The 14,064-nt window shown below is 45.8% G+C and overlaps 1 protein-coding gene and 1 pseudogene across 4 annotated transcripts in view; both read right to left on the reverse strand.

The window, feature by feature from the left end:
• Positions 1-122: 122 nt before the first annotated feature.
• Positions 123-1,137, reverse strand: LOC133220742 (olfactory receptor 14C36-like; annotated as a pseudogene).
• Positions 1,138-1,701: 564 nt separating this feature from the next.
• The window catches only part of LOC133220744 (CCR4-NOT transcription complex subunit 1-like), a 39,041-nt gene continuing 26,678 nt past the window's right edge, over positions 1,702-14,064 (reverse strand). For all 4 annotated transcript variants that reach the window (XM_061369053.1, XM_061369051.1, XM_061369049.1 and 1 more), the window contains exons 19-22: positions 5,938-6,062; positions 4,813-5,099; positions 3,433-3,511; positions 1,702-2,036 (exon numbers count right to left, since the gene is read on the reverse strand). In XM_061369053.1, coding sequence (XP_061225037.1) covers positions 1,704-2,036; positions 3,433-3,511; positions 4,813-5,099; positions 5,938-6,062 — 824 coding nt within the window. In that variant the 3' untranslated portion in view covers positions 1,702-1,703. The remainder of the gene's footprint in view (positions 2,037-3,432; positions 3,512-4,812; positions 5,100-5,937; positions 6,063-14,064) is intronic.

Raw genomic sequence — 14,064 nt, forward strand, 5'->3', positions numbered from 1 at the left:
CAAGAAAGAGAAAAATGACTGCTACTGCTAAACCCAGGACAAGGAGGAAAGACAGACGTGGCCTGTCATGACCTTGGAGCCCTTTGCAGAGGAAAGCAGGCAGTGTACGGCTGCTGAAAACATCCAGTCATCAGCATCCTCAGAACATCCTTGAGCTTCTAGTTCCTCAGGCTGTAGATGAGGGGGTTCACTGCTGGAGGCACCACGGAGTACAGCACTGACACCACCAGATCTAGGGATGGGGAGGAGTTGGAGGGGTGCTTCAGGTAGGCAAATGTGCCGTTTCTGACAAAGAGGGAGACCCTGGCCAGCTGAGGGAGGCACATGGAAAAGGCTTTGTGGCATCCCTGCTCAGAGGGGATCCTCAGCATGGCCCTGAAGATCTGCACATAGTACCCCACAGCAAAAACAAAACACCCACGTGCTATAGAGGTACCAACCACAAGAAGGCCGGCTTTTCTGAGATACGAGTCTGAGCAGGAGAGCTTGAGGATCTGGGAGAATTCACAGAAGAACTGCTCCACAGCATTGCCTTGGCAGAAAGGTAAAGAGAAGGTATTAGCTGTTTGCAGCCCAGCATAGAGAAACCCACTGCCCCATGCAGCTGCTGCTATGTGGACACAAGCTCTGCTGCCCTGAAGGGTCCTGTAGTGCAGGGATTTGCAGATGGCCACGTAGTGGTCATAGGACACGACACTGAGAAGAGAAAATTCTGCTGAAATAAAAAAGACAAACAGAAAGACCTGTGCAGCACATCCCAGGTAGAAGATGGCCCTGGTGTTCTGGAGGGAATTGGCCATGGATTTAGGGACAATGGTAGAGGTGGAGCTCGGGTCCAGGAGGGGGGGCCTGAGGAGGACGAAATAGATGGGGGTGTGGAGGTGCTGGTCGCAGGCTGTGCTGGTGATGATGAGGCCGTTGCTGCCAGGAGCACAGCCAGGGATATGCCCAGGAAGAGCCAGAAGTGCCAGAGCTGAAGCTCCCGCTTGTCTGCGAATGGCAGGAGGAGGAGCTGGGTGATGGAGCTGCTGTTGGACATCTACTGCCTCTGGGCATGGGGCGCTGTCATAGGAGAAAAAGGCAGTGACAGGTTAGGACAGGAGGGATGTCAGATAGAGAAGTTCAATTTACACACGACTCCGAACCCTTTTGGGCTGTAGAGGAGAGGCTCAGTGTGACTTGGTCATGATTGTCTCTGAGGTCGGTTGGTTTGTTTGTTTCCCAGTGTCAGGTCTGACAAGTGATTTTTTTTAGAAATAAAACCTTGAATGTTTCGCAGGCAACTGTGAAGAGTCTCAGCGTGGGACAGGCAAAGGGCTCAGCTCTCTGTGGGTTAGTGCCTACTCAAGGTTGCTGCAGAGTCCAACAGTCTGGTTCTCAGCTGCCCTGCACTTTCTAGAGAGACAGTCAGCTCCTTGCCCAGCAGAGCATGGGCAGCAGCCACCTCCAGTGCCAGACCCCAAGAGAGCTGCCTGAACACACCCTCCCCAGGCCTGGGCTGCACTTTCCCCCTCCCTCCCTGCCCATGGCTCTGCTGCCTGGAGCTGTCCCTCTCAGGAGCTGCTGCTCCGTGCCCAGCTCTGCTCCCTCTCAGTGCTCCCAGAGCCCATCCCATGGGCTGTGTGCTCAGCTCTGCCCTGCACACCCCTCTGGGCAGCACGGCTCTGCCAAGGGGCATCTGCCTGTGCAGGGGCTTAAAGATTTTAAAAACCTAATGCAGTTAGAACTGCTAGGTCAAATGTGGTTTGGTGAGCAACAAGTGTTCTCAAGCCCCAGTAAGGGCACTGACGTGACAGATTACTTACTGGCACGTCTTTCTTGAAGCTCACTCCAGTTGGTCGGGTGATTGTAATGGTTTTTGCAACAGTGGTGGTGGTTGAGGTGGTAACTATAGTGCTGACTTGGCCAGCAAGAGGAGCTTTTGCTGGAACTTGGGCCTGGGCCTGAGCCTGGGCAAGTGCAATACTTCCAGGGGTGGTGATTGAACCCTGCATCTTCACAGGAGGATCTCTGGATTGCTGTCCATATTCTATGTACTGAAAAAGAATGAACAAGCACATACAAAATTTCACATGCAGCTACAGAACAACAGGCTCAGTTTTAGCATGAGTAATATAAAGGTTTGCCAACAGTCTTTAAAATACTTGATACTAATGCCATTAAGGGAATCTGCAAACTAGAAGTTTAGCCTTATAAAGCAGATCTTTTCACTATTAACATACTTTCTCACTGGAGAGGAGCCTCAAGCTCTTCCTCTGACCTCAACAGGTTGACATCAAACACCAAGAGACTTGACATCCTTAAAATTCTACAAAGCACTACTCAAAAAACCCCACCTCTGCAGGCATCGGACAGCAGAGCAAAAGAAGGGAAGAGCCTAGGAGAAATGTTTGAGTACCAAGAAGTTCGCACAGGTTGCCCAGAGAAGCTGTGGCTGCCCCATCCCTGGCAGTGTTCAGGGCCAGGCTGGACAGGGCTTGAAGCAACTTGGTCTAGTGGAAGGTGTTCCTGCCCATGGTAGAGGGCTGAAACTGGATAAGCTTTAAGGTCCCTTCCAGCCCAAACCATTCTATGATTCCATACAGCTATGCAGCAAAGTAGATACGAAGTCTTCCCCAAGGACTTCTACAGACACTTACACATGGTAAAGTCTGAAGTTCACAATTCGTAAGCAAACCATAGTTCTGAAATGGCCAACTTTCAAATTTTACATCTTCCACAGTAGAAAATTAGTTTCTTCCTCATTGTAATACATGTACCCAGGAATTGGTAACATCAAACAGGTTTGCTAACAGGTTTCCACCCGTATCTCTGAGATGACCTCTCTACCTTCATGTTTGAGCTGACCTTTTTCCTTAGATCATGCTCTCAAGCTCTGCCACTGGGATTAGCTTTTCTGTATTTCTATCAATGAAAGCAACTCTGAGTCAGATACTGTGACCAACATTGCTGTGGACTACAGGGTATTCCAATTACTCTGATCAGGCCTTCAGGAATGAAATTTTTCTTACTTTTCCTCATCTTTATGTGGATTATTTCAGCAGATCTGAGTATGACATTAAAAACGTAGCTGAATGCCCTCTATTTTAGAGGAAAATTCAAAATCCTTGAGGGACTGGACTATGAATTCACTGAAGCACCTGAAAACCTCTATGAACAGGTACGTGCATATTGATCATGCAGTTATAGTCAGGCTGCTATTTCTAAATAAGCAACCCAAACATATTTATGGAAACAAAAAAGGTATCATATAACCACCTTCACCTGCCCAACCTATCCCACAGCAAAACCTTTAAGGAAAACATATTTAATTCTGTGGATGCAGACTGCCTAAAATTGTGACAAGTGAGATTATGTTTCCAAAGGAAAACAGGAATTTGCTCAAAAGAATTTAAAATCATAGAAAGCCAGTGTGCTGACACAAACACTCACCTCCTGTAAGTGATGCGGGAACTGTATAAAGTGACTAATAGAAGCCAAGTGCTGACAATACTGGGGATAGTCCTTTAACCTATCAAACAAAACATCCCTCAGTCAGAAGCATAAACCCTGGTCAGGAACAATATTAAAGAGAAATACAAATGTAACACTGGTGTCTCATTCCTATGCTGCATCACAGAATTAATCTGGATTCCTCACGGCAGCTGTGCTACAGACAAAGCATCTTCTACAAAGTACTTTTTGTTGAAAAACCTATTTGAAATGATTTAACAGCAAAACACAAGGTTTATTCACAGAAATTCACCCTACATCTCTGTGCTTCTGACTGAGCACATAATTGCATTTATATTCAGTTTTTGCAGTAAGATTGTTGGGTAAGTCATTTGTAGTCTGCCTCAGTGTGTTTTAAACAGCAATCCAGAGTACCCCTAGCACCTGAGACAGAAGCTTCGCCTATTATTATAGTTCCACTTGTGAATGCTAGCTGCTGCTACTACTCACTGAGAGTGAAATCTTTGTGTCATGCTTAAAATGGTTTTTCAGAAAAGAATATGGCTATGTCTCAAGTATGACAGCCTTAAGAATCTCTACTCATTCTGCTCAGCTAACTCCACAACACAATATCCATCCACAACTGCTGCAAGCAACAGCTTTTATTACAGATTAAATACTCCAGGGCAGATGAACAGGAGAACTGGGATAGAAGATAACATGCTCCTTGCTTATTAGTCCACACATTTATTCTTATAACTAATTCCAGGAAGCTTTCTAATGCTTTTCAAGTTCAAGTATCTTCTTCCAGAATGGAGATTTTTCCTCATGGGTATACAATCCTGCCTACTACAGCTGCCTGCCTTGAGAGATTCCTCTCTTTTATTGGTAAAAGCTTTGAGAAAGCTTTAAATTTTGAGATACTTTTGGGCATACTTGACATTTCTATGTTAAACCAAAGTCCTAGAGCTAGTTCCTAGACAGCTTTCAGTAATGAATAGTGAAAACAGCACTTCATTAGAATGTATCTGTAAGGAGGAATTACATTCACCCCGCTTCTAACAAGCTGACAACTTCATCTAACTCAACACTTCACTCAATTAGTTTTCTCAACAAGCTCACTACATAGTTTCAACATCTCACTTTACCCTGCATTTATACAAGTACCACACTGAAAATTTTGGTTTTTAAAAGTTACCCTTTAACTAGTACACTAGCACATTTTGCTTCAGTACAGCATATCTTTAAAGTAGTCCTGAAGCTGAAATGTGTAAATTTTTAGCACATATAAGCACTCTTGTACTGCATAATTAGAGCAGGTTCAATGTGTAACAGTACATGTAATGCCCTGGTAAAATATTAATCAAACCCCACACTTACCTATTTTTAAATCTATCTAGTGCAGCAATACCAAAATAGTACATTTTGGATGCAAAAGGCTTTCGTAAGGCTTCAAGAACATAGCGCAGGGCCAGGCCCAATGCCATATAAGTAACCAGTCCTTTCTCTATGATACCACCAAAGAGGCAGGCTGTTATGTGCAGCTCTTTATCTGGGTACTGGGGAAAGAAACGGTATTCCTCAAACAAGTTCCTCAGCATACAGTTAAACACTTCTCGTTCTCGTTTAATGTTGGAGTCCTTAAACCTCTGCAGCATTTCCAAGACCTGCAAGGAAATGGGAAATTGTTACCAACAGATCTGCTTCATTTCAGCTCTTCTGCTTCTTCAGGTTTCAAGAGAGATTGTACCTGTTAAAGTAAACTGCAAGACCACATACTCGACTGCAAAACATCTGCTTCAAAAACGGTCATGTTAGCCTGCAGACACTACACTGATACAATAAGCCTTCTCTCCAGGCTTCAGTTATCTCTCATTTCTTTTCAGTAACTGTCTTCACATAAAACTTATGTGGCTACTCCACTGCTTCAAAATTAGCAAAATGAAAATTAATGTTCAGTGGTTCCATAATTCACAGCCACACAAATATATTCAAATAAAGTTGAAGTACTTAGAAGAGTGAGTACATGAGACTGACAATTACTCTCACTGAGACTAACCAAAGTAATTATCAAAGCTCTGAAGGTAGAGCTTCAGGCACCTTTGTATATTTGGATGTTGTAGTCGTTTTTTCGATACTTTAAAAACAAATATATTCAAGATAAGTGTAACTTATAGAGATTGCTTAAAGGCACACTTTAACAGTTATTTTGAACACACAAGCTTCCACTCCAGGTTAAATTCTTCGCACTCAGCATCATTTCAGGCGTGTTAATTGGACACCTAAAAGTCAAAGCTGAATGTAGCAACCAAGTGCAAGTTTACTGTAAAATCATCCTATCTTAGAAATATACAACTTCAACCAAGCAAAAAAAGCAATGATGCAATCATCTACTAAAAGCCCTTTATTATTTTCCACTAAGACTAATACAAGAAGGAATAACTACAATGAAGTTTATAGCAAGTCACTAGACAAGTGATGCAAATGCTACTGAAGGAAACTCACCTCATCTACGGACATGGTTGGATGTGGTGGATGGTTGTAAATACGCTGGAAGTAGCTGTTTGCCTCATCATCTATTTCTTTGCTAAAGTGCTGATTAGCCTCTGGCCACACCTGAGATAAGTCAGCTGTTAAAAAAGGGAACAGGTATAATGCTCAGAACAACTTGAGGTAGCCAGGACCTCATGTAATCCTATTCAATTCTTCAACCGATCTATACAGAACCTGCTGGTTTTCTTGAAAAGCAGGATATTTAACCTTTCCAGTAGTCAGGAACTGTTATTTAAAAATATATATACAATATGTAGTATTTATGCAAAAGAACTGTATTCTAAGATAGCATTAACCTCCTACTGATGCATGCCTAGAATCCACTCCATCCCAAACTAACCTCAGCTGATGCCTGAACTAGATGAATGCAAACAGACTTAAGCATGCTACACAACACTAGCGAGCAGACAAACTTCCACACAAACTTTCAGGCCAGTCAGTGAGTGAGCTTTGAGCAAGTGTCCTGGGTTCAGCAGTAGCAGTCATTTTTCTCCTTCTCAGTAGCTGGTGCAGTGCTGTGGTTTTGACTTTCAGTCTGGGAACAGCGCTGATAACACCGATGTTTTTAGTTGGTGCTGAGCAATGTTTACTCTCACGAAGGTCTTTCTGAGCCTCATGCTCTGCCAGGGAGGAGAGGAAGCCAGAAGGAAGCAGAGACAAGACACCTGACCCAAACTAGCCAAAGAGGTATTCCATACCACAGCACGTCATGCCCAGTGTATAAACTGGGGCAGTTACCTGGGAGGGCTAGATCACTGCTCGGGTCGGGCTGGGTACTTGTCAGCAGCTGGTGAGCGCTTGTACTCTCTTCCCTTGTTATTTCCCTTCATTATTATTGGCAGTAGCAGCAGTGGTTTGTGTTATACCTTAGTTACTGGACTGTTCTTATCTCAACCCATGGGAGTTACATTCTTTCGATTCTCCTCCCCATCCCGCTAGGAGCCGGGGGAGAATGGGGGGAGTGAAAGAGCGGCTGCGTGGTTCTGATTTAGTGGCTGGGCTTACACCACTACAGTTCTTTTTGGCGTCCAGCGTGGGCCATGAAGGGTTGAGATAACGACAGATCTGACCAGAGTGTGTCTAATCGTATGTGTGATAAGCATTTATTGTTTTGGATTAATAGTCACTCGTCACAATGCTGATTCATTGTCTCTCAAAGTTGTTGCTCTTGATCTCACAGTGCCAGCATGTCATACCTTACTTAGAGCTGGTATTTGCTGTGTTAGTGTTTATTGGCTGGGAGTGCTTGGGCTAAGGTTCTTGTTTCATTGTACTTTATGGTAATAACTTGTAATACAATAGACTCATTGATCATGAAACTGATCTGGCTTGCGCTCCCAGTGTGGTCCTCACCTCTGTACTTTGGAGGTATATAATGAAGTGTTGAGCAATTACACATCTTTTTTTTCCCTCCTTGGGTGATCAACCTATGAAGGAGACGTTCCCTTACACCCCCAGGTCCCCCATCAGACTATTTACAGCATTACTTGAGTTCTGAACGTTTTGAATGGTCTTTGGGTACGCTTGAGACCTGCCTGCTGACTGTGATGGGGATCACCATGTTGGCATGTGTTTTACTGATGACCATGTCATCTGATCTCGAAAGCTAAGCAGTCAGGTTTGGGTCTTGTCTAGGGTTAAATGATGATACAGGAGGACCAAAAAATTTTCCCTGAGGCTGGACAGCTATGAGTGGCAGGGTGTGTGGGATAGTATGGGCAAGTACCTAGGCCAGTGGACCCCTCCAGTGCTTTGGAACTTCACCACTGAATAAGTGCAAAATCCAGGAAAATTAGTAAAAACGCTTAAATGAGGTGTGTTGCCATCCTGGTCATACCAGAGATGGACAAATCATGGCAATGTGCTGGAGCTTGGCCTATGCTTGCAGAGCCCTGTTCAACACTATCCAGCACCTCCAAAGGGAAAAAGATGCCTCTGGATCTGAGGGCAAAGCAACAGACAATGCAGCAGACAAAGACCAGCCCCAGCAACAAGTACAGCAGCTACTCAAACTGACAACAGACAACGCAGCTACTCCAAGTACAGCAGCTACACCAATCCCAGTGACAAATACAGCAGCTACTCACACTCTGACTACAACAGGCAATGGGAGCTACTCCAAGTACAGCAACTACACCAATCCTAGCAACAAGTACAGCAGCTACTCAAACCCCAACACCAACAGACAACTCAGCCGCTGTGCTACTCAACCCCCAAGCACAGTGGCTGCACCAACTCCAACAACAGATACCACACCCACTCCAACTACAGCGATAATCACTGCATCTAAACCAAAGCACCAGTTCGTACCAGTATCAGTTGCCTCTCTAAGCAAGGGGAAAAGCAAGAGGCACAAAAAGCAACCCGTACAGTGAAGAAAGATGAAGAACCAATGCACTTACTACATGGGACAGCATCTGAACAAGGGTTATCATTATATGGATAAGAGGAACAAGAGCTTCAGTCTCTGATAAGCAGGTTCCCAGATGGAGTGGAAGAGCTGATTTTTCTCCAGCTCCTGGGATAAAGAAGACTAATCCCTTCCTACAAGATGTAAGCAACCAACATCAATCAATCTGACAGATGGACCATTCGGTGGATAAGGAACTGGCTGGACAGCCACAAGCAAAGAGTTGTGGTCAATGGCTCAATGTCCAGTTGGAGACCAGTAATGAGTGGTATCTGTCAGGGATCGGTGTTGGGACTGGTCTTGTTCAACATCTTTCTCAGTGACATGGACAGTGGGATTGAGTGCGCCCTCAGCAAGTTTGCCGATGACACCAAGCTGTGTGGTTCGGTTGATCCGCTGGAGGGAAGGAATGCCATCCAGAGGGACCTTGACACGCTGGTGAGGTGGGCTGATGCCAACCTCATGAAGTTTAACCATGACAAGTGCAAGGTCCTACACCTGGGTCGGAGCAATCCCAGGCACAGCTACAGGCTGGGCAGAGAAGAGATTCAGAGCAGCCCTGCGGAGAAGGACTTGGGGGTGCTGGTCAATGAGGAAACGAACATGAGCCGGCTTCAGTGTGCGCTTGCAGCCCAGAAAGCAACCGTATCCTGGGTTGCATCAAAAGAAGCGTGACCAGCAGGTTGAAGGAGGTGATCCTGCCCCTTTACTCTGCTCGTGAGACCTCACTTGGAGTATTGTGTACAGTTCTGGTGTCCTCAACATAAAAAGGACATGGAACTGTTGGAGCAAGCCCAGGAGGGCCACGAGGATGATCAGGGGCTGGAGCACCTCCTGTATAAAGATAGGCTGAGAAAGTTGGGGCTGTTCAGCCTGGAGTAGAGTAGGCTGCATGAAGACCTGATAGCAGCCTTCCAGTATCTGAAGGGGGCCTATAGGAATGCTGGGGAGGCACTCTCATTAAGGACTGTAGTGACAGGACAAGGGGCAAGGGGTTAAAACCTAAACAGGGGAAGTTTACATTGAATATAAGGAAGAAATTCTTTACTGTAAGGGTAGTGAGGCACTGAAATGGCTTGCCCAGGGAAGTTGCGAATGCTCCATCCCTGGCAGTGTTCAAGGCCAGGCTGGACAGAGCCTTGGGTGACACGGTTTAGTGTGAGGTGTCTCTACTCATGTCAGGGGGCCTGGAATAAGATGTTCTTAAGATCCTTTCCAACCCTGACTATTCTATGACTCTATGATTCTATGAACATTGCGATCACAATTAGAGGGGCCCTCCCTCCAGCCAGGTGGAGGTAAGGGACAAGTGGATTTACTGGACTGTGTGGATCAGACGGCCTGGCACACAAGTCCCACAGAAGTATAAGGCTCTAGTAAACACCGGTGCACACTGTACCCTGATGCTACCAAGCTGTCAAAGGGTGGAACCCATTTATATTTCTGGAGTGACAGGAGGATAACAGGAGTTGACTGTACCGGAGGCTGAAATCAGCCTGACTGGGAGGAAGGAGCAAAAGCACCCCACTGTGACTGGTCCAGAGGCTCCACGCACCCTTCTCATAGACTATCTCAGGAGAGGGTACTTCAAAGACCCAAATAGGTACCAATGGGCTTTTGGTATTGCTGCTTTGGAGACTGAGGAAATTGAGCAGCTGTCCACCTTGCCTGGTCTCTCAGGATCCTTCTGTTGTGGGGTTCCTGAAGGTTGAAGCACAACAAGTGCGAATCCCAATCACAACAGCGGCAATACTGCAGCAACCAAAACTCCCTGATTCCCACCCATAAGTTGATCCGTAGACTGGAGAGCTAAGAAGTGATCAGCAGGACCCACTCACCCTTTAATAGCCCCATATGGCCAGTGCGAAAGTCTAACAGAGAGTGGAGACTAACAATAGACTATCGTGGCCTGAATGAAGTCACACCACCATTGAGTGCTAACATACCGAACATGCTAGAACTTCAGTATGAACTGAAGTCAAAAGCAGCGAAGTGGTATGCCACAACTGATATTGCCAATGCATTTTTCTCAATTCCTCTGGCAGCAGAGTGCAGGCCACAGTTTGCTTTTACTCGGAGGGGCGTCCAGTACACTTGGAACCGACTGTCCTGGGGTGGAAACACAGCTCTGCCATCTGCCCTGGACTGACTCAGACTGCACTGGAACAGAGGCAAGCTCCAAAACACCTGCAACACACTGATGACATTATCATGTGGGGCGATACAGTGGAAAAACTTTTAGAGAAAGGGAGGAAAATAATCCACATCCTGCTAAAAGCCTTTTTTGCCATAAAACAGAGTAAGGCCAAGGGATGTGCAGAGGAGATTCAATTTTGGGGAATAAAATGGCAAGAAGGATGTTGCCAGATCCCCACAGATGCGATCAACAAGATAACAGCAATGTCTCCACCAACTAATAAGAAAGAAACACAAGCTTTCTTGGGTTCTGTGTGGTTCTGGAGAATACACATCCCAAATTATGGTTTGATTGTAAAACCTCTCTACCATCTGACCCAGAAGAAGAATGATTTTAAACGGGGCAACAACAAGCCTTTGAGCAAACTAAATGAGAGATAGTTCATGCAGTAGCCCTCGGACCAGTTCGGACCAGGCCTGATGTAACCCCAGCCAGGGAGAATGGTCCTGCCTGGAGCCACTGGCAGAAAGCTCCAGGGGAGACCCAAGGTCAATCCCTCAGCTTTTGAAGTCAGGGATACAGAGGATCTGCGGTCAGGTATACCCCAACTGAAAAAGATGCTGGCAGCATATGAAGAGGTTTGAGCTGCTTCAGAAGTGACTGGAACTGAAGCACAGCTCCTCCTGGCATTCCAGTTGCCTGTGCTGGGCTGGATATTCAAAGGCAGGGTCTCCTCTACACATCACGCAACCAATGCTACATGGAATAAGCAGGCTGCACTAATTACACAAGCTCAAATAGGAAATCCCAGTTGTCCAGGAACTGCAGAAGTCATCATGGACCGGCCAAAGGGGAAAGACTGGGGAATGTCACCAGAAGAAGAAGTGACATGTGCTGAAGAGACCCCACCATATAATAAACTATCATAAAGTGAAAAACAATATGCCTCATTTAGTGATGGGTCCTGGCGTATTGTGGGAAAGCATCAGAGATGAAAGGCAGCTGTATGGAGTCCCCAGTGACAAGCTGCAGAAACTGCTGAATGATAGGGTGAATCGAGTCAGTTTGCTGAGGTGAAAGCCATCCAGCTGCCCTTGGACATTGCTGAACAAGAAAACTGGCCAGCACTTTATACTGACTCATGAATGGTGGCAAATGCCCTGTAGATGTGGTTGCAGCAATGGAAACAGAGCAACTGGCAACATAGAGGTAAACCCATTTGGGCTGCTACACTGCGGCAAGATATCGCTGCCCAGGTGCAGAACCTGGTGGTGAAGGTACGTCATGTAGATGCCCATGTACCCAAGAGTCGGGCCACTGAGGAACACCAGAACAACCAAGTGAATAAAGCTGCTAAGATTGAAGCGGCTTATATGGACTTAGATTGGCAACATAAGGGTGAATTATTTTTGGCCTGGTGGGCCCATGACACTTTAGGCCGTTAGGGCAGAGATGCAACATACAGACGGGCTCATGATCAAGGGGTGGACTTAACAATGGACACTATTGCCCAGGTTATTCATGAGCGTGAAACAGCTGCTGCAATTAGGCAAGTCAAGCGGTTAAGGCCTCTTTGGTATGGAGGATGATGGCTGAAGTATAAATAGGGGGAGGCCTGACTATATTACACTGCCACCAACCCACCAAAGCAAATGCCACGTGCTTACCATGGTGGAAGCAACCACCGGATGGCTGGAAACATACGCTGTGCCCCATGCCACTACACAGAACACTGGCCTGGGCCTTGAGATTTTGCAGCAACACGGCACCCCAGAGAGAACTGAGTCAGACAATGGGACTCATTTACGGAATAACCTTATACACACTTGGGCCAAAGAGCATGGCATTGAGTGGGTATATCACATCCCCTACCATGCACCAGCCTCTGGGAAAACTGAACAGTACAATGGGCTGCTAAAAACTACACTGAGAGCAATGCATGGTGGGACTTTCAAACATAGGGATACACATTTACCAAAGGCCACCTGCCTGGTCAAATTCAGAGGATCCACCAACATGGCTGGCCCAGCCCAGTCAGAACCTTTCCATATAGTAGAAGGGGATAAAGTTCCTATGGTGCAGATAAAGAATTTGCTGGGGAAGACAGTCTGGGTTATTCCTGCTTCAGCTAAAGGCAAACCCACTTGTGGGATTGCTTTTGCTCAGGGACCTGGATATACTTGGTAAAAAAGGAAGATGGGGAAGTCCGATGTGTACCTCAAGGGGATTTGAGTTTAGGGGAAAACAGCCAATGAACTCAATTATATGCTATTGCCTGTTATGTAGCACTTTTATAGCCCACCAACTAGATGTCTTCAGGTCACCAGCAACTGGCCCTGACTTCCCTCCAACCATCATCCCAACAAAGAATGAAATTTGATGAAACCAGACAAGTTCTGCAGTGTGATCAGCAGGCAACAATCCAACACTGCACACCATCTCCCCTGCTCTGAAAGACTGTTACAAGAGATGGAGTCTGACATCATGGACAGGACAAACTCAGCAGCTTTATAGGGATTTGTTTGCACTAAGGAATCATATCTCTCTCTTTGTGTGTATGTATATATATAGATATACAAATACATACAGATATATCTATCTCATATATATATACACACATATATGTATATGAGACTAGTGATGGTATATTGAAAAATGTGGGATCTAAGCATGACGTGAATGGTGTGGAATAAGGGGTGGATACTGTCCTGAGTTCAGCAGCAGCAGTCATTTTTCTCCTTCTCAGTAGCTGGTGAGTGCTGTGTTTTGATTTTCAGTCTGGGAACAGCGTTGATAACACCGATGGTTTTAGTTGCTGCTCAGTAATGTTTACTCTGACCAAGGACTTTCTGAGCCTCATGCTCTGCCAGGGAGGAGGGGAAGCCAGAAGGAAGCAGAGACAGCACACCTGACACAAATTAGCCAAAGAGGTATTCCATACCACAGCATGTCATGCCCAGTATATAAACTGGGGGCAGTTATCCGGAAGGGCTAGATCACTGCTCAGGTTGGGCTGGGTACTCATCAGCAGCTGGTGAGCGCTTGTATTCTCTTCCCTTGTTATTTCCCTTATCATTACTATTGGTGGTAGCAGTAGTGGTTTGTGTTATTATACCTTAGTTATTGGAGTGTTCTTATCTCAGCCCATGGGAGTTACATTCTTTCGATTCTCCTCCCCATCCCTCCAGGAGTGGGGTGAGGAAGAAGGACGGGGTGGGGAGTGAGTAAGCAGCTGCATGGTTCTGAATTACCAGCTGAGCTTTAACCATGACAGCAAGTTTGCACTGGATGCTCAAGCCCAAAAATATAAACCAATGGTCAACACAGCTGCCTCCATCTGTACAGATCAGTAACTGCTTTCATGGAGGAGCTATTGAAGGAGACACACAGTATGAGGAGTGTGGAAGGTTTAGCATGTGGCTATGCCTCCTAAAGGTAACAGCTGATTGCTTGAACATTTAGTTGTAAGCATACTTCAGAGGCATAAATGAATGAAGAATAATGGCTCAGTATTAGGAACCAAAGTATACCT

Source organism: Neopsephotus bourkii, unplaced genomic scaffold (genome assembly GCF_033783945.1).
Source record: "Neopsephotus bourkii isolate Nb327-2 ecotype Australia unplaced genomic scaffold, CSIRO-AGI_Nbou_v1 NB_1474, whole genome shotgun sequence".
Taxonomy (NCBI): Eukaryota; Metazoa; Chordata; class Aves; order Psittaciformes; family Psittacidae; genus Neopsephotus; species Neopsephotus bourkii.